General features: G+C 47.5%; 1 protein-coding gene across 1 annotated transcript in view; it reads right to left on the bottom strand.

Annotated features, from left to right (window-relative positions):
- Positions 1-806: 806 nt before the first annotated feature.
- The window catches only part of APMAP (adipocyte plasma membrane associated protein), a 32042-nt gene continuing 13019 nt past the window's right edge, over positions 807-19829 (bottom strand). The window contains exons 3-9 of the mRNA XM_053578334.1: positions 16044-16159; positions 8560-8652; positions 7122-7238; positions 5870-6044; positions 5201-5335; positions 4571-4763; positions 807-1858 (exon numbers count right to left, since the gene is read on the bottom strand). Of these exons, the coding sequence (XP_053434309.1) occupies positions 1649-1858; positions 4571-4763; positions 5201-5335; positions 5870-6044; positions 7122-7238; positions 8560-8652; positions 16044-16159 (1039 nt within the window). The 3' untranslated portion in view covers positions 807-1648. The remainder of the gene's footprint in view (positions 1859-4570; positions 4764-5200; positions 5336-5869; positions 6045-7121; positions 7239-8559; positions 8653-16043; positions 16160-19829) is intronic.

The raw sequence follows: 19829 nt of genomic DNA, 5'->3' as shown, positions 1-19829 counted from the left end.
GACCTAATGACTGGGACTACCTTAGTATTCCTGTACCCCTGATACAGAGGCACAGCATTTGCTATTATTATAAAAAGTGTTTATAATGACTACCAATTTTCTTTCCTGTAATGTTATAAAAACAACATCGACAGTTGTTCAGCTGACACAGAACAGGCTGCGTCGATGACGCAGAAGCCAGTCTGTGCCTCTGTCCCACTGAGGCTGCCCTCATGAGTGCAGCCCAAGAGAGGGGGACATGGTTTAACCAGGATTAACCAGCTTCAGACTCCTGACTCTTTTTTCCCCCATGCAGGGAAGGGGAGGACAAAGGGATAAAAGGCCAGCCAAGTCCACAACAGAAGTAGTCCCAACTTTACCACAGCTATCGGTTTTCTTTGAGTTTTTTTAATCATTACTTATTTACCTGATTTTTTTTATCTTTTTTTTTTTTTATCATTACCTATTTAAAATATTGTCCCTGTCAAGTTATTCCAAACACTTGCAGAGACACAATCTTTTGAGTACGCCCATAAACACCCAGGAATAAAAGGAAGAGACATCAGGCCCATTCTGTAGGGTGGAAGGCAGGAGGGCAGCGTGGCAGCCAGCTTGCCCAGGAAGGGACACATGGGAAGGCAGGCAGGTTGCTCCCACGGGCAGCTCCAGGGGCTCCCACAGCTTCCTTTCCTCGGCTAGTCCGTGGACTCCTTGGCCCTAAAACATCCTCACCAAGACAATCCTCATGTCAATACCAGATGAAATTAAATTTCAGTCACTGTTAAAATAATTAAAGCAGAGAAGGAACTCACAGGCCACACCATCAAAAAGGTTAATCACCAGAAATCAATTTATTATCAAAATTATGACCAGTGTGTAGACGTACCCATGAAGACGCACAGCAGTTCACAGCACTTGAGCAAGCGTGACGTGGACACATGCACTGCTCACCTCTGTGGGTCCAGAGGGACCAACAGGGTCGTAAACAGGACGCTCCTGAGTCACCCCTGGGAAACGGGCTGAGTCACTGGACCACTCAACTCCAGCATGGTAGGTAGAAAGAAAGAAAGGAACCCGGTGGGTCCTGTCTCAGCCACAGGAACCCACATGCCTTCCCTCTCACTGCAGAGGGAACACCCAGGGACACGGGACCTAAGTCCCACACAACCCTTAGGACCTGGTCCCAAGTCTCAGAGAGAAAAGGGTCTGCAGAGAAAGGCGTCACCCTCTTTACAGCAGACACACATGAGCATGGCAGCCAGGAGCACCCCTGTCCCGGCAGCACACCAGGCCAGTTGCTCCCTCCACTCAACACAGAGTCCCGAAGAGTACAGGAAGTCTCCCACATCCTAAAGAACCACCCTACTTAGAAAGCTGTTTTGTTCTTTCTTTTTCGTTGTTGTTTAGAGAAAATGGCTTTACATGAATTTATCTTCCTGGCAGCAGGAAGATAATGTTATGTCCCCTTTAAACACAAAGGCAGGCCCAGGTGAAGGGTGCCCCTCTGGAGCCCACACATCCTTGGGGGTTGCAGCCTCCCGCCTCACCTCCAAGGGCCTGTTGCACGGGGATACATGCTCCGCAGCTGTGTCCATGGCCCTCCTAGACCAGGCCTGGTGCCCAGTGTGAGGCCGCCAAGCAGGGCAGCAGGGGCAGACCCCAAGGCCGGCTACACCGACTGCAGGCTGAGTCTGCAGAGGAACGGGGACCTGAAGGAGCCCAGGTAAAGATGCCCGTCATGCTCATGCACTTCGCTGATGTAAGCGGCCACCAGCCCGTCTGGGTCGTGTAGGCCTCTCCGGAAGGCACCACTGTCGCTGAGTTCCAGGACAAGGCTGTACCTTGGCACAAACTTCATCACCGTCTCCTGACTAAGCAGCTGGAGGGAAGCACAGCACTGTGAGTTGGCCTGCAGGCTGAGTGCAGTGGGGTGGCTCAGCCACACAGCCCACCCACCCAGGAGCAAGCTGACTCCCTCCCTCCCTGGGAGCCCCCAGGGAAGCACCCAAACTGACTCAGCACCCGCCCAGCACTTGGCCACATCAGGCCTCACCCTGCCCCACGGCTGCACACGTGACTAACGAGGCCAGCCCAGCACAGGACAGTCGTTCTGCTGCATCTCTGCAAACACACTGTGCCCCAAGCCTGCAGCAACCAACCCCCCCTCCCACCCCGGAACATTGGGTCGCAACTCACACTGCTTAACTGGAATAAGTGTTAAGTCCTCTGATTAGGTTTAAAATGTTTCTAATATACACCAGGCAACTGATGAAGTTTGACAATAGTTCACATTAAAAAAAAAAAAAGGCTGGAAAGGAAAGGCTGTGAGGAAATCCACACGATACACACCATGTGACAGACGCAGAGCCGCTCCACTGCCCTAACGCCCAGCACACAGAGGGCCCCGAGCAGGCCCCTCAAGTGCGGCGTGGATGGGCTAAAGGGCCTAGACCTGGAAGCTTCCAAAGGATCAAGGTCAAAAAGTCCAAAAAGAGGATTGGCGCCTGTAGCTCAGTGGTTACAGTGCTGGCCACATACACCCAGGCTGGCGGGTACAAACCTGGCCCAGGCCAGCTAAACAACGACAACTGTAACCAAAAAATAACCGGGCATTGTGGCAGGTGCCTGTAGTCCCAGCTACTTAGGAGGCTGAGGCAAGAGAATTACTTAAGCCCAAGAGTTTGAGGTTGCTGTGAGCAACACCACGGCACTCTACCGAGGGCGACAAAGTGAGACTCTGTCTCAAGAAAAAAAAGTCAAAAAAGACTGAGCAACTGAATATTCTCCAGAGAATAAAGAAGGCAACTAAAGGCCATACTTGGTCCTCTGTCAAATTCTTTTGTTATAAAGGACAATGCAGGGGGAAATAGAGAAACCAGAATGGGCCTGTGGACTGGACAGCCGTGGGTGTCTGTGGACTTCCTGGCCACACCGGGGGTAAGGAAGCGGATGTCCCTTTTGCAGGAAATGCACACAGAAGTATCTCGAGTCATCGCGGGGCACTGGTCAGCAGCTAGCTATAGGCACCTCAGGGACACCAGCTTCTAAACCTTCTCACTACCCTCCCGTGACTGTGATAGTGTCTCAGAACTTAAGAAAAGAACTTCAGTGACTTGGATAACATTCTGTGAAATCTAATTTCTTCCCAAGTCCACATGGCCTGTGGTTCTCTCCTACCTCCCTAGGACCCCTCCTGCTGTAGGGTCCCCACCCGCCATGCGCTCATGTCCCACCACTGGGGACAGTCCCCACTTTGAACACCAGCTCATTCAGCAGCGTTTCGTGGCACTACCATGTGCCAGACCTGCTGCCAGTGCAGAAGACACAGCAGTGAACACGTGATCTGATCACACACACGCTGGTCGAGGGCAGAGGCACAGACTACAGCCAGAGAAAGAGCAGTGGCATAATGTCCCCGCTGCCGGAAAACCGGCAGTTTCAGAAACGGAGTTCAGCGAAGGGTGCTATGTGCATGTTCTCAGTAAATCTTCTCAATACCTAGTCAGATGCCATTGTTCTTCCCATCTCACAGACGGGGCAACTGAGGCAGAGAGCCCAAATCATCGGCCCAGCATCCCCCAGCAGGTCTGAGCTTCTCCAAAACCCCTGTCATAGGCCACTGCTGTGAACTTCTTCCTGGGTCCCATGAGGAACCGATGCTGGCTCTGGAGCCAATAAGGCAAAGAGAAGGAAGAGACTTCTGAACACATTGGGATTTTCCCCAGGACCTGCTGAACTCACCTCACAGCAGGCCATGGCCTGACTGAGAATGTGTGTGCAGCCTCCAGGGCCATCTAAGCACACAGCCCAGCAGCAGACTCCCTGCTGTTCCCATCAGGACCTCATGTTACAAATATTTTCCTATCTGTTCAAACACTCAGTACCACTGTCACACGTCTGTTCTGCCTGCTAAACAGAGCTTCCTGGGGAAGATTTCTGCATTACACCAACACCTGTGTCAGCAAATTACCCCAGCAGGGACACGCTGAGCTGCCACTCAGTGTGCCAGGGATGTCCCTGGGAGAGTGGCAGGAAGAAGAATGCTTAAAGGCTGTGTTGAAGAGGCTATCACTGGCCACTGGTGGGTGGCTTTTAATAGGAAAGAATTTGGTCAAGAGGTCAAAGAGCAGAGCCTGTGAAGAGGGACGAGTGGCAGTGATGCTCCAAGAAGCATGGTAAGGCCGAGGTGAGCAGGCTGACACGTGCGGCTCTGGGAAGGGAGAAAACTGCACCTCCTGACAGTGGAGAGGTGGCAGCGGGGCAGGTGGGGGACAGTCACAGGGTCTGGGGGTGGAGGAGGCCTGGGACAGCCAGGACCAAGAGGGAAAAGCAAGTGACAGGCAGAGTAGAGGCCCCAGAAGTGCTGATGGTGAGAATGACAGTACCAGGGAAACCAGAAGAAAAGAAAGGAGGGGATGTGAATGTTTAAACTGCATTTCAGAATGAAAAATGAAACATGGTTTTAAGTAGTCATTACAAGTACCAAATATTAGAAGCAGAACTAGAAGTTTTAGAGCTTCAAAGGTCGACAAAAGATCACAATTAAATTCCTTTTCATTTTGTTTTTAAGAATTACAGTTTTTATAGTTACCTTAAAAATCATTCTTTTAATATAGGGTCTCTCAGATAGGAAATCCAACATGGAAAACCCAGGGTTAGGGCGAATGGTCGACATGCCAACCCAGTACCCGCCGGAGCTGCTGGGCCGGATATTGTCTGGAAATCCAGGCAAGTTCTCCACGAACAGGTCGGCCCCTCCCTTCATCAGGCCAGACACGTAGACTCTGAAAAATTCACCCCAGCAGTGAGCAGAAGACCCCCAGCTGAAGGAAAAACTTTTAGTCAAGCACCAAAATTGGTTTCAGTCCAAATAAACTGCTGGGGGAGGTGCAGTGCTGAGAAGTCCTCAGGAGCCCTGGGACCACATGAACAGAGAAGCAGGGTGGGGAGGGATCAAGGCCCACCCAGCAGGGAGATGGGACCCAGACTGTACAGTCAGCACTAAATCAACACATCGGCCTGGACTGCCCCTCTTAGTAAGCTGGGAAAGAGGGAAAGAAAACACGTTCTTGAATTTTACATTTATCCTAACTGCACGAAGCAGAATGGGCCCTGCTGCACCCCAGACTCCACGCCACTCCACACCACTCCACGCCACTCCACGCCACCCCACACCACCAATGAGACGGCCATAGCTGACAGCTCAGATGACATCACACACCTTCGTATCCTCGCCATGGTCAATTCCGCCACCAGGACAAAGTCCTCCCCAGGAGACAGCTGGACCCCATTAGGAAACCGTAACTGATCCAGCAAAACTCTCACTTCCTGGGTAGCGGTATCGTACTCCAGCAGGCTGTAGAACACCAAAGGTAGAGGGGGGTCACGTGGAGGTGAGCCCATGGCCTCCTGGAGCTCTGGGCCTGCGGAAGGTGATGCAGCCTCCTGCTGGAGTGAATAGGGCCTAGAGTAGCTAACTCCACGGCATCCTCTCTAGAGCACCCCAGAGAGTCCTCTCGCTGACCTCAGAGCTGGGTCAGCACCAGGGAGGGAGTCCTAGAGTCCCAGAGAGGTGACCTGAAACCCAGGCTCGCCTCTGGGGTCTCTCCTGGTTGCATAGGACCACACCCTCAGTGGACTGGCTATTTTATTTCCTTAAGGAAAAGTGAGAACATCTTGCTCCATTTTGTGGCCATTAGTCCTATTCTCCTAACCAACTACTAACTAGACCGGGTCCTGCTTAGCTTCCGAGCAAAGATGATGGGGCGCGTTCAGGGTGGTTGGCTGTAGACGACATCAGTCCTATTCTAACAGCTGAAATAATACACTCAGAAGCTCTCCTGCGGCCCCACCTGGCTGGCGAGCTGAGTGGATGACCTGAAGCACTCACCGCCCATCATCTGTGCCCTCCATAACCAGAAACAGAAAATCTCGTCTTTGCCATTTGCTGCTAGAGTCTGTGAAATAAATCTTCCGCCCATCCCGAGTGATCGTGAGATCATTCACAAAGGACATTTTCTTCCCCTCAATGGGTGTCTCAGACGACAGCAGAAGTTTCACTTCACCTGAAGTTAAAAATAAAAAAGAAAGAAAAATAAAAAGATTTGCTTTCATTCAAAGAACTTGTTTCTCAAAAATTACAAAATATTAATCAGCATAACTAATTTAAAAGGAAAAAAACTAAAATGAGCTTTTCCATGTCATATCTCAGAAGACTTATTACTTTTTACTGTAAAAAATCAGTATTAACTATTAGATGGTAATTTTTTTAAGACTTAACAGTCTAGTTAAGACTAGACTAACTTAATTAAGGCAGGGTTTCTTCTATAAGGATGAGCTCTTTTATTGTGGCTGACTGACTTCAAAACATCTCTTAAGAATATTAGATAAAAGGCTTTCATTCTATGTGTATCTGTTTGCTTGAGAGAAATGTAAAATGTTCCATGCATCTGGAACTTAAATAAAGTAGCAGTAATAAGTTTTTTAAATAATAGAACATTTATTGAGTGCTAAGCTCTTGCCAGGTCTGAAGTCATCTAAAGCTCCCAACAATTCCGGAGACAGGCCTTGTGATCATCTTGCTTCACTGGAGAGGAAGCCAGGCAGGGCAGAGAGTGCCCTGCACAGCCAGCGGCCCCCAGGCTGCCAGGCCTCCACACACTCACATGACAGCAGGTGCCCCGGCAGCAGGGGCCTCCACTGAGAAAGCACATGCACAGGGCTAGTGACCCTGACACCAGCAGTGGGGACAGAAAGGAGAAAATGAAAAGGCAGAGACAGAGGAGAAGGCAACAAAGAGAAGACAGAAAAAAACAGAAAGATGAGATGAAGAGAGACACATGGAAAAATAAGGCCAGAAATAGGAGGTGGAACACCCTCAGAATAAGCCCTGTTGGGACCCTGCGGCTCACACACAAATGCCAGAGGACGTGAGGGCAGGGACATGGCAGCCATGGCTAGGGAGCCTTCTGGTGTTGAGAGCAAGGTGGTACCTGCAGGCAGCGCTTTCAGCACTGTTCAGAAAGTAAGAACCATCAGTCTCCAGAAGACTGTACTTACCAAATCCTATTAAATCTACTTACATTCATATTGTTTAAAAGATCTGAAATTATCACAGAAGGAAACAAGATATTGTCACATACGTTTCCAGGGATCTACTTCAAACAGTCCCTTGTATGCATCGGCCACAAAGAGAGTCCCATTGGGCCCTGCCCGGATGCCCAGGGGTCTCCCACAAGCAGGCTCGTCATCTCGGGTTTCTGGGAAGATAGACAGGAATCAGCAGGTGGTCCAAGATCCCATCTGCACCCACCTCAGTGTCCAAGAACCATACTCCTTTCCTAAACACATGGTATGTGCACAGAAAAAGGGCCATGGTGTGAGAGGTAGAACCAGCCTGTAGGTGCTCACTGGGGGTGCTTGTTATGAGGTTCTCACTGCAGGTGCTCACTGGGGGTGCTCACTGCAGGTGCTCACTTCAGGTGCTCTCTGTGGAGTACTCACTTCAGGTGCTCACGGGGGGTGCTCACTGCAGGTGCTCACTGGGGGTGCTCTCTGTGGAATGCTCACTGTGGAGAACTCACTACAGGAACTTACTTTAAGGGATTCAAGCAGGGTGATAAAAGCCAAAATGGAGTGAAAAAGGAAGATGAAAACTAAATGTGGAGTATTATCCCGTCATATAAAACTGTGGCCAGGTACAGTGGCTCAGGCCTATAATCCCAGGACTTTGGGAGACACAGGAAGATTAAGACCAGGAGTTTGAGACCAGCCTGGGGAATATAGTGAGACCCTATCTCTATAAAAAAATTTTTAAAATACTAGCGGGGTATGGTGGTGTGCACCTGTTGTACTGGCCTCTCCAGAGACTGGGGTAGGAAAGCCTCTTGAGTCTTAAGATTTCCAGCCTGGGCAAGAGAGAGAAACTCAGTCTCTGTGGTATGGGTGGCTATGAACAGAGGATGTCTGAGAGATCACTCACCAAGTGTTAACAGCCGTTACATCTGAGCACCTTTGTATGTTGTCATTTGCATTCTACAGTGAGAACGCACCATTTTTATAAAAATATCCCAGCTACTAAAACTAATAACAAGTCTCACTTTTTAAACAGTGAGATTCTTCTACTCTAGTTTTCCAAAATCTGAGTGACTTACGGGTATTTTCACTTTGAATGACACTGCTGAGATTCCTGAGAAACCAAGGCAGGGATTCTATTTATAGACCCAACTACGACAAAGCCACCTGCTTCTCTACACAGCAGCGCCCTGACCACACCCATTAATGCCAAAGGACCACAAAAGTGGACAGGAGTAGAGGGGAATGGCAATGGGTGGGGCCCTGCAAGGTGCCCAGTAGGCACCTGGCCACTGCCCAGCTAGGGCCTGTGACTGCAGGGCGACCCTCAGGCACCATGAGGCCCAGGGATCACCTGGCAAATGCCATGTTCCATCTGCTGGATGACTGGGCCCTTTTTCTCCCAGGGTGAAACTGACTTCTAGGGAAAAGCAGTTCCAAGCCACCAGTGAACATCTTTCTGAATGTCTGGAAGAGAACATATTGTGGGGACTGTCACCAACTTACTGCAGGGGCCGGAACCAAACCGGGCAATGGTTTCCACTTCACCATTTTCAAGTTTTACAACCCGGCCATCCGCTGTCCCAGTAAACATCACATCTGTTTGAAAGTACAAAAGGAAGGAAGAGCACCAGGTCAGCCTCAGAACCGTGACCATGCCACCAGCTTCCACAGCCAAGCCAGCTTATGTTTTTCCTTTCTAGAGAGGAAATGACAGCTCTGAAGATGAAGAAGTGATGTGTTGGAATTTTAAAAATCCTTAAAGCAGATAGCAATGAAACTGTGGGGGTCTGGGGAGTCAACTGTGGGTCTGATCCTGACTCTGGAGCAAGGATGCTGCTGGCACCTGTTGGTGAGAAAGGCTGTGAGGACCTGCTCCAGAACTCGGAGCACCAGTTCACAGCCACCTCGTGTGCATGTCTGCTGCTGACACTGTCATACCCAACTCAAGGGGAGAAAGAGCTAGGAGTTCTGCAGGAGAAAACTACAGCACGTGAGGTGATAACCTCAGCAGCACACACACTAAAATTAGAACGCTACAGAGCAAGGGTGACATGCAAATTCGTGCAATGTCCATAGTTTTTAAACGTATCTTGTAAACTCAAGGGTAAACACTACAAAAAGTAAAAGCAGAGGTAGAATTGATTTAAAAAAAAAAAAAAAAGAAAGAAAAGAAAACCAAACATATAAAATGCTCAATTTAAAACTATACAAGGCCAGAGCATTAGGCAAGAGAAAGAAATAAAGGGCATACAAATTAGAAAGAAAATTAGCCTTGTTCACAGACAATGTGATCTTATATTTAGAGAAACCAAACAAATTCAGTATTTACAGGATACAAAATCAACAAAAAGATCAGTTGCACTTCAGCAAACAATCTGAAAAGCAATCTAAGATAGAATAGCTAGCTACAAAGAATATAAAATAACTAGTAATTAATTTAACCAAAGAAGTGAAAGATCTATACAAGGAAAAGCTATAAAATACTGATGAAAGAAACTGAAGAGGATATAAGAAAATGGAAAGACAGTCCATATTTATGGATTGGAAGAATTAATATTGTAAAAATGCCAATATCACCCAAAGTAATTTACAGATTCAATGCAGTCCTTACCAAAATACCAGTGGCATTCTTCACAGAAATACGAAAAACAATACTAAAACCTATGTGGAATCACAAAAGACTCCAAATAACCAAAGAAATCCTGAGCAAAAAGAACAGAACTAGAGGTATCACATTACCAGCTTCAAAATATACAACAAAGCTGTAGTAATCAAATCAGCATGGTACCAGCATAAAAACAGGCACACAGTCCAACAGAACAGAGAGAACCCAGATGTGAATCTACATACTCACAGCCAGCTCATTCTCAACAGAGAATACACAACAGGGAAGGGACAGTCTGTTTAATAAATGGTGCAGGGGAAAACTGATTAACCACATGCGCAAGAATGAAACTAGACCCATATGTCTCACCATGTAAAAAAAATCCATCAAAATGGACTAAAGCTTAACTCTAAGACCTGAAACTATGAAACTACCAGAAGGAAACATTGGGGAAGAGTCCACATTGGTCTGGGGAAAGATTTTTTTGTGTAAGACCTCCAGGGCACAGGAAACCAAAAAACAAAGCAAAAATAGGCAATTGGGATGACATCAAACTAAACAGCTTCTGTACAGCAAAGGAAACAACCAACCCAGTGAACAGGCAATCTATAGAACGGCAGAAGATATTTGCAAACTACACATCTGACAAGGGATTAATAGTCATAATGTGTGAAGAGCTCAAACGACTCAACAGCAAAAGATCAATACCTAGGAATTTTTAAATGGACTAAAAATCTGAACAGACATTTCTCAAAAGAAGACATACAAATGGCTAATAGTATATTTTTAAAAACACTCAACAGCACTATCCATCAGAGAAATACAAATCAAAACCCAGGGAAAATTCTCACCCCAGTGAAAATATTTTTTATCAAAAAGACAGGGAATAACAGATACTAGTAAAGATGCAGAGAAAGAGGAAATCTTGTCCATTGCTGGTAGAAATGTAAGTTGGTATGGCCACTATGAAAAATTGTGTGCAAGTTCCTTAAAAAACTAAAAAGTGAACTCTCCCATATGATCCAGCAATTCCACTACTGGACATTGGATATATATCCACAAGAGAAGAAATCAAGGCCAGGTGCGGTGGCTCACACCTGTAATCCCAGCACTCTGGGAGGCCCAAGCAGGTGGATTGTCTGAGCTCAGGAGTTCAAGACCAGCCTGAACCAGAGCAAGATCCCGGCTCTAAAAAATAGCTGGGCATTGTTGTGGGCGCCTATAGTCCCAGCTACTTGGGAGGCTGAGGCAAGAAAATCACTTGAGCCCAAGAGTTTGAGGTTGCTGTGACCTGTGATACCATGGCACTTTACCCAGGGAGACAGAGTGGCTTTTTCCAGAAAAGAAAGGGAAGGGAAGGGAAGGAAAGGGAAAGGAAGGGAAACCCACTTTAAATATAAAGATACATGCAGATTAAAAGTAAATACCCAAGTGTGGTGCTAGGCACCTATAGTTCCAGCTACTCAGGAGGCTAAGGCAAGAGAGTCACTTGAGCCCAGGAGTTCGAGGTTGTCGTGACACCATGGCACTCCACCCAGGGAGACAGAGTGAGACTGTCTCAAAAAAAGAAGTAAAGAAGTGGAGAATTATGCTGTGCTAATACCAGACAAAGGAAAGCAGAAGTAGCTATGTAAATTTCAGACAGAGCACAGACTTCAGAGAAGGACTTCAGAGCAGAGCACTTCTCAGGGATAAAGAGGGGCATTGCATAAAGATAAAGGGGTCAATTCTCCAAAATGATGTGACAAACCTTAAACACATGTGTCTCACATCATGCATCAAAGTATATGAGGCAAGAAATGACAGAATTGCATATGTTTTTCTTAGACTTTCAGGGGTCTTAATATTTCAAAAAGACCAAATTTAGAGTTTTGATTTTGGAAGGTTTGTCAAATATCAAAGGCTTAAAACCTTTGTTCAAACAGGATTACAAGCCAAAAGATTCTAAAAGCAATACAGAGTCAACTGGATCACATGCAAATTCCTTCACAAATTTCCTTTTATGAGCTTTATTTAACCTGCACAGACAATTTACAAACATTCTAAACCTTGTTTGCCCTGCCTTTCATTTTCTTAAATAACCATTCTGTTTCAGAACAAAATCTTACACACATTGTGTAAGATCCTTTTCTTACACAATGCCATTTTCCTTTCTGTCTAATTTTCTCTTAAAAAACTTTCTCTCAAAAAAACACTTTTCACAAGACAGGATCACAGTTTACTATGAAGTTAATTATTCACTTGGCTAAACTGATAATTGGAAGGTTTAAAAGGCAAGAATCTTATTTTACGACAAAGATTCAGTTTTCCAAAAAATTAAAACAACCAAATTATTACATTTTACAAATGAGTGACATTTCATGAAATATAACATTGATACAGGATTTTCCCATTCAGGGCTGGACAGGGACCCCCGCCCCCCATTTTTTAGGCACAAATAAGCTTCCCTTTCCAGGCCACACCCTCTGGGCTCCAGCAAGCTCATGAACAAAGCAGCCTGAAACATTTTGAGTGGTTCCACCTTGAACAGGGAGCACACACCCTAATCCATTCCCTGAGATAAAAACTGCAAAGACCTAATAACCTTGCCCTAGGGGAGGGACTGCATTTGTTCATTTGTTGAAACACTCATTTAGCCTGTAAAGGTACTTTTCTACCAAGTCCTGGCCAGTATTCCACTTAGGGCCAATATTTACCCCTAGACAAAGGACCTATGCAGGAGACCTCCACCTTGGGTCTGCTTCCCCGCCAGAAGTGCTGGCTCTCTCCACTCCCTCTTCAAGCCCCTCTGTCCTACAAAATCTCATTTTATCATTGATCTGTGGCCCATGGGCTCACTTCTCAAATTCCTGAGACCAAGGACCCACTGAAGAAGAAATTCCAGTAACAATGTGACTTTAAGCTTTTAAGTTACAAAAAAATGTCCTGAAACAACATAGGCATCATTTCTGACGTCTTTTCCTTGTCCCCCTAAGTATCACATGGCCATGTGGTATCAAAGATGGCCACCAGGGGGCAAAGTTGGAGCCGGGAAGGGGCCCTGTAGCTTCTGGCTTCCGTATGGGGAATATATGTCCTTAGGCCTCACCACGGCCATCTCTCTAGACATTAGAATTCAGAGGCTTAAAATCAAGACCATAAGCTTACAGTTGAATCTAGCAAATTTAGAAATATTACAGAGGTGGCAGTTTTACAATCTTTGAACATTTGAACTTTAATAACAGGTTTAAAATTAATTTTAATTAATTAAAGGATACCACAATCGCCTGAACAACAAGGCATTTGAGTCACTCCTGCTCACACAAAGTTCTCAGTCTCCCAAAGACATGGTTACAGCAGTCTCCTGTAAGCCCTTTTTCAAAATGGTTTAGCACAGTTCCCAATGGGGTGGGCTTCCTTATGTGTTTCCCATTTCCTTCCCTTAGACAAACCACAAACACGTTACAGATGGGGTAAAAATGGGGCCACAGATGGCCTGTGAAAACAGGGATACAAACAGAGCAGTCACACAATCATTTCATCCTGGGGGGGTGTCACACAATCATTTTGTCCTGGGGGGGGAGTGCAAAGCTCCGCCTATTGTTACCAGTCTGAGTCAGTCACACCACACCCACACTCTCTCATACACCTCTCACCAGTCCTGCGGGTGATCTAACACTCAGGGGGTGATCGGACCCCACTTCCACCCAAATTTGGTGGGCCTCGACCAGTCCCACCTTGCCTCAGACGTCTCCCCGTGCAGGTGCCAGTTCCTGCATGCCACTTCCTGCAGATGTTTGACTCCTTAAAGACCTGGTGAGGGGTCCTTTCTCCACCCAGTCAAGGTGTCCACACAGGAAGGCCAAGCCACCGCCCCAGTGCACACATGGTTCATGTCGCCCAGGCTGATCAGGGCCCCCCACATCCCCACATGGGTGTTCAGAGGGATGAAAACAACTACCAGGTGCATCTGAGCCTGTTCTCTCCTTGGGCGGTCTCGCTTCCTGGTCAGGGAACCAGAAATGTTGCAGGAAAACGAGGCCCAATGGAGAGAACGAACACTCAAACATGGTACTGGAGAGGAAGAAGGCTTTAATTCAGCCGGCAGAGTGAATGGCATAGAATTCAAAATGGCCACGCTCCCCAACTGGCTTGGTCTTTCCCTTTTTATCTCCAGTCAGAAAGTTCCAGCCCACAGTACCTTTTTCATTGGTTACTTTGAATCAAGTGGGAGAAGCAGGCTTCAGCTCTTACAGAACCACAGGCTTTTAAAGCTGAACCAAGAGTTAGTTTTCAGTTCCCCAAAAGTTAAGTCTAAAAATTCCTAAGAGCTGAGTCACCATGCGGACGGAGGACCTCACAGGTATATCCTGGGGGTCTCCTTCAGAAGACTTCTGTTCCTTTAGACTTCACTTTTTCTGGGTATCCTCCCTCATTACCAAAATTAATTAATTAATTAATTAATTAAAATATATCAGTGATTGCCAGAGGTTAAATTGAGAAGGAGCAAAGAGTATTTTAAGGCAGTGAAAATCCTCTGTGACACCCTCACATTGGATCCACATCCTTACACATTTGTGCAAACCCACAGAATACATAACAGGAAGAGTGAACTCTAGTGTAACTCTAAATTATAGACCGTGTGGGTTCATCAACCATGACAAATGTAACACTCTGGTGGGGGATGTTGATAAACTCTTTCAGAAAATCTCTGCCCCTTCTGCCCAATTTTGCTGTGAACTCAAACCTACTCTTAAAAATAAAGTCTTCCTTATCAAAGCAGTACCCTGAACCCCATAAATGCCTCAATGTACAAAGTTATGATTTAATAAAAAATAATTTTAAAAAATGAAAAGTAGGGCGGCGCCTGTGGCTCAGTGAGTAGGGTGCCGGCCCCATATGCCGAGGGTGGCGGGTTCAAACCCGGCCCCGGCCAAACTGCAACAAAAAAATAGCCGGGCGTTGTGGCGGGCGCCTGTAGTCCCCGCTGCTCGGGAGGCTGAGGCAAGAGAATCGCATAAGCCCAAGAGTTAGAGGTTGCTGTGAGCCATGCGACGCCACGGCACTCTACCCGAGGGTGGTACAGTGAGACTCTGTCTCTACAAAAAAAAAAAAATAAAAAATAAAAAATGAAAAGTAAACAAACAAATAAATAAATAATAAAGTCTTCCTAAAAACAAATAAAATAAAGCCTGGTAATTGGTGATCACTTCCCCCCAGCACTCCTCCGAGGTTAGTACCTCCCTTATGGCCACAAACCTTCCAGCTGGTCCCCAGGACAACTTAGCAGAAGGTCCCTGGGGGTCTCCATGCAGTTTAAGGCCATGGGGCATGACCAGAGACATCCCAACTGTGCCCAGCCAGAAATGTCACCAAGCAACCAGCCCCTCAACGTAGAGAGAGAAAAAGGCAGAGCCTGTAACACAGTACAGCAAAGAGTCACTCTGGTGGAAGAGGAGAAGACAGGAGAAGCCTCTCTCAGAGAGGTAAGAAAGACCACTGATTTGTACTTCCATTCCTACTCAGTCCCAGTCTTAAATATTTCATATTTCACTAAAAATACAAAATTTATGAAATTTACCAATTAATGTCAATGCCTTAAGAGGAAACAGAAGTTCTATCATGAAGTGCTTATTCTTCTGAAACACTAACCTTGCTAGCAACAACCACGAAACTGCAGAAACAGGCCAGTCCTCGGAGCCTGCATCAGACTGCGGGGATGGGGCAAGGGAAGGAAGCTGAGCACCCCAGAACAGCAGCCACCAACCAGACTTAGGAACAGAGCAAAGCACAGTGGGCGTGCTGTCCACGGGTGACACACTGTACTTCAGGATGACAAGCAGTATTTCCAAAGAAGCCGCTCAGAAATCCTCTTTTCAACATTAAGCTTAGTTTTCATTTTAACAGCCTAGAAATGGCCAGGTTCCAGTTCCTAGAGACACAAGCATTAGAACCAGACCCAATTCTAGTTCTCAGGCTTGGGCAAGTGTGACACAGATGGTTACCCTTAAGTGTACCCATCCAAGTGAGCTTTAAAACAAAACAGTAGAAATATCGAGAAACATTTGTCTTCATTTTGAAATGAATCTACACAAACTGAGCTGCATCTGTGCCACCAAGAAATGCCTGCCTACTTTGGTGAGTGAATTAAATGTTTGTATGTTGCCTTTTCCCTTCATGACACTTCAAGCACAATTAAGTGTTCCACAGAGCTGGAAGCAATGGACCCAAAATTACCCAGCCCTGAAACACATGCAACCCAGACAGGCGAGGCCAGCAGAGAGCTGCTGCTGCTGGCCACTCTGATGATGGCAGAGCACCACTGCAGCTGTTCCCTGCCCCCGCAGCAACAAATGGACTGAGGCCCCCAACTCGGATCGTGCAGTCCCAGGGGTTTACTTACGCCCGATATGTGCTATGGACTCGGGCCCAATAAGTTGATTTTCAAACAGCCTCTCTGCCTGTCGCAACTTCGTATTCGGCTGCAGAACACCGTGCAAAAGGGGGGGTTCTTTGAAGCTGCAAAATAATGAAATTATGGGGATGTCTATAAAATAGACATGAAGGATGTCTTCAGTGAGGACCAACTACACACATAACTCCCAGGTCTTAGACAGAGGACACATTCCAAAAAAATCTTACTTCCCAGAGACACAAAGGTTAAAAAAACAGTTCTAGGATATCAGAAAAGGTCAAAGTACACAACAAATACGAAATACAAATGTGGCTAACACAAGGCAGCCCTGTCACCTGAGATCACCTTCCCTCACACCGCAGATCCTCATCACCGTCCAGTGCCTCAAGGCACTTTGGCCCCCTCACCCAGTGACTCACACAGCCAACCAGAGCCCACATTTCATACCTGTCAGCCATGCATCCTGCTTCAGAGAGGACAGATGAAAGAGGGGAAGACTGCCCTGGTCCGAGAGCCACACAGAGAGCACCCAGAGGGCACCCAGAAGCACCTGCCTCCCACCACCCATAGGGCCTGCCAGGTTCTCTCTGAAGACTCCCCTGGGCCCTCCCCCTTGTACAACTTGGCTCGCTAACTCCCCCCTCCTCTCCCAAACCAGCAGCAGATTTTGCTGAGGCCACTTTTGAAAGGCAGACATCACTGAGCCCCTTCTCTCCAGGCCCTCTCTACCATCCCAGCCCAGGCCGTCATCTTTTCTCCCCTGCTTCCTCCCTTGTCCCCTTCACTCTATTCTTAACCCCACACCCAAGTCAAACCAGAGCCCTCATCTATAGCCGCCCCATCTCACCCGGAGCCCAGGTCCTCGCAATGGCCTCCCAGGCCTGCACGGTCTGGCCCACCGCCCACCTCTCTCACCTCCTCTCCTTCCACTATCCTCTGTGCCCCCCACACCGGCCCCTCCCTGCTGGGTCCTGACCAGCCCAGGCATCTCCCACCTCAGCTCCTTCTCACTGGCTCCTTGCTCCGCCTGGAGAGCTGATCCGCCTCCAGCCCCCTTTGCTCCTCCCTCCTCTCCTCAGGAGGCCTGCTCTGACTGCCCAGTTGTATGGTAGACCCCCAAACCCAGTCTTCATGGCACTCACCAGCCTTTCACGAACCATACAATTCACTTCTGCCGTGTTCTCTGCCTGTCTATCCCCACTGGAGCCACACTTAGGAGGCCAGAGGCTTCTGTATTTTTCTCTGCTGTATGGTAAGCCCCTAGCACCCACCCTGGTACACAGAAGGCTCCCAACGAACATAGCCAGGGGAGGAAGGAGGGACAAGTATCTGCCAACACCCTCCCCACCCCGCTGTCTAGCAAGGCAGAGAGTTCCAGAATAGGAATGAGCCAAGGTCTGGGGAAGATGCTGCTGACAACAGCGAAAAGGCATTCTTTAAAGCTCTCTGCAGAACAACAAGAGCAAGGAAGGGACAGCCCCTGTCTGGGCAGGAGGTGTTGTGCTCCCACGAAAAAGCAGAGCTCTAGACTTCTCTCCCTGGGTCACGTCTAAAACCGAGCAGTGCTAGGTGGTAAACAGGGTCAGGAAGCAGGCACGGCAGGAGGGCCATTCAGCTATTGGAAGCACCTCTGCAAGTCTCCTGTGGGGCACTGACAATCTCCTGTGCAAGCTGAGGCTATATTGAGTATCCTCCAGCTGCTAAAGCACCTCTGGAAGTCTGCCTGTGGGGCACTGACGATGTCCTGTGAGAGCTGAGGCTATACTCAGTATCCTCTAGCTGGTGAAACACCCCTGGAAGTCTGCCTGCAGGGCCGTGATCTCCTGTGAGAACCAAGGCTATACTGACTATCCTTCAGCTCCTGAAGCACCTCTGGAAGTCTTACTGTGGGGCACTGACAATCTCCTGTGAGAGCAGAAGCTATACTGAGTATCCTCCAGCTCCTGAAGCACCTCTGGAAGTCTTACTACGGGGCACTGATGATCTCCTGTGAGAGCTGAGGCTATGCTGAGCATCCTCCAGCTGCTGAAGCACCTCTGGAAGTCTTACTGCGGGGCACTGATGATCTCCTGGGAGAGCTGAGGCTATGCTGAGCATCCTCCAGCTGCTGAAGCACCTCTGGAAGTCTTACTGCGGGGCACTGATGATCTCCTGGGAGAGCTGAGGCTATGCTGAGCATCCTCCAGCTGCTGAAGCACCTCTGGAAATCTTACTGCAGGGCACTAACAATCTCCTGTGAGAGCAGAGGCTATACTGAGTATCCTCCAGCTGCTGAAGCACCTCTGGAACTCTTACTGCGGGGCACTGACGATGTCCTGTGAAGAGCTGAGTCTATACTGAGGAGTATCCGAGAAATCACAGGACTAAGAGAACAGAGCGTGGCAGGACAGAGGGGTTGGGGGAGTAGCAGCCCTTCCAGTCTGGATTATCATGCACTTAGTTTCGGTATTTAGGGAGCAAAGTCACCAGGAAGGTCGCAGGGCTTTGCCAAAACCCTGCCTGCAAAGCCAACTTCCTCTTCCTCTGTGGACAATCAGAGGGCTGCACAGACACACTATATACGACATCCTAGGCTGGGTGAGGTGGCTCACTCCTGTAATCTCAACACTCTGGGAGGCTAAGGTTGGTGAATTGCTTGAGCTCAGGAGTTCGAAACCAGCCTGAACAACAGCGAGACCCTGTCTCTAAAAAATTGCCAGGTGTTATGGTGGGTGCCTATAGTCCCAGATACTTGGGAAGCTGAGGCAAGAGGATCACTTGAGCCTAAAAGTTTGAGGTTGCTGTAAGCTGTGAAGCCATGGCACTCAACCCCAGGGTGACTGAGTGACACTCTGTCTCAAAAAAAAAAAAAAAAAGACATCCTTATTTCCATAGGAGGAAAACAGTGCCTCTCAGGGTACCTTTGACAAAGTGGTGAGTGTGAGCAGAATGGCAGGGTGTCAGGTGGTCCCAGGTAGCTAGGATGGATGTGCAAACACCTCCATCAATTCACTGATTCTCACCACAGTGAAGCAAACCACCTGTGGGCCCAGAAACAATCTGGACTGGGCAGATTTCCTAAGTGCTCAGAGAAGCAGCTCTCTGAGGTCCCGTCTCTCTGCCTGCCACAGGAGGTCAGGTACGTGGGATGCTACAAGTCTCCAGGGGTTCCTACCTGAGTGTGTATTTGGTCTTGATGCCCCCAGACACCCACAAAGGTCACTGCTATTTCTTATGTGTTATCTTTGAGTTTCAGGTTTGCCCTGGTAGTAAAACATACACTTCTGACAGTATGTTCTGCAATAACTTTCAACGTAGGCAGAATTATTCTTCCTGTTGGACTTTAAAATTACAGTGACAAAATCCATTCTCCAAAATACTACTGTATTTTTTATCACTTTAACTGATAAATTTCTTTTTGGGGAGACCTAGTCTCCTCTGTCACCCTGGGTAGAGTGCTATGATAATTATGTTTTCACAGCACCTTATACCTTTACTAATTCTAAACCCAACAAAAACAAGGTGACTTTTATATGTGTGTGTGTGTGAATCTAAGACCACAACTACGTCCTCTTTATGTCTTCCTATCCAGCTGAGTACCTACTTTAAGAATACATTTTTTATGAGCTGAAGCTTTAACTTTTATTTATAAAATTCCAACACATTATTCAGTTGTACTTGTTATATGTGCTCAGTAATTAGACATTGTTCTTGTCTGAAGTTTTTAAGGCCTTACTAACGCATTTAAAATAAACTTCAGACAGCTTCATTTCATCAGCAATTTCAAGGGGAACC

Source organism: Nycticebus coucang, chromosome 24 (assembly GCF_027406575.1).
Source record: "Nycticebus coucang isolate mNycCou1 chromosome 24, mNycCou1.pri, whole genome shotgun sequence".
In the NCBI taxonomy this organism is placed as follows: Eukaryota; Metazoa; Chordata; class Mammalia; order Primates; family Lorisidae; genus Nycticebus; species Nycticebus coucang.
This window is presented reverse-complemented; position numbering and strand designations above follow the sequence as displayed.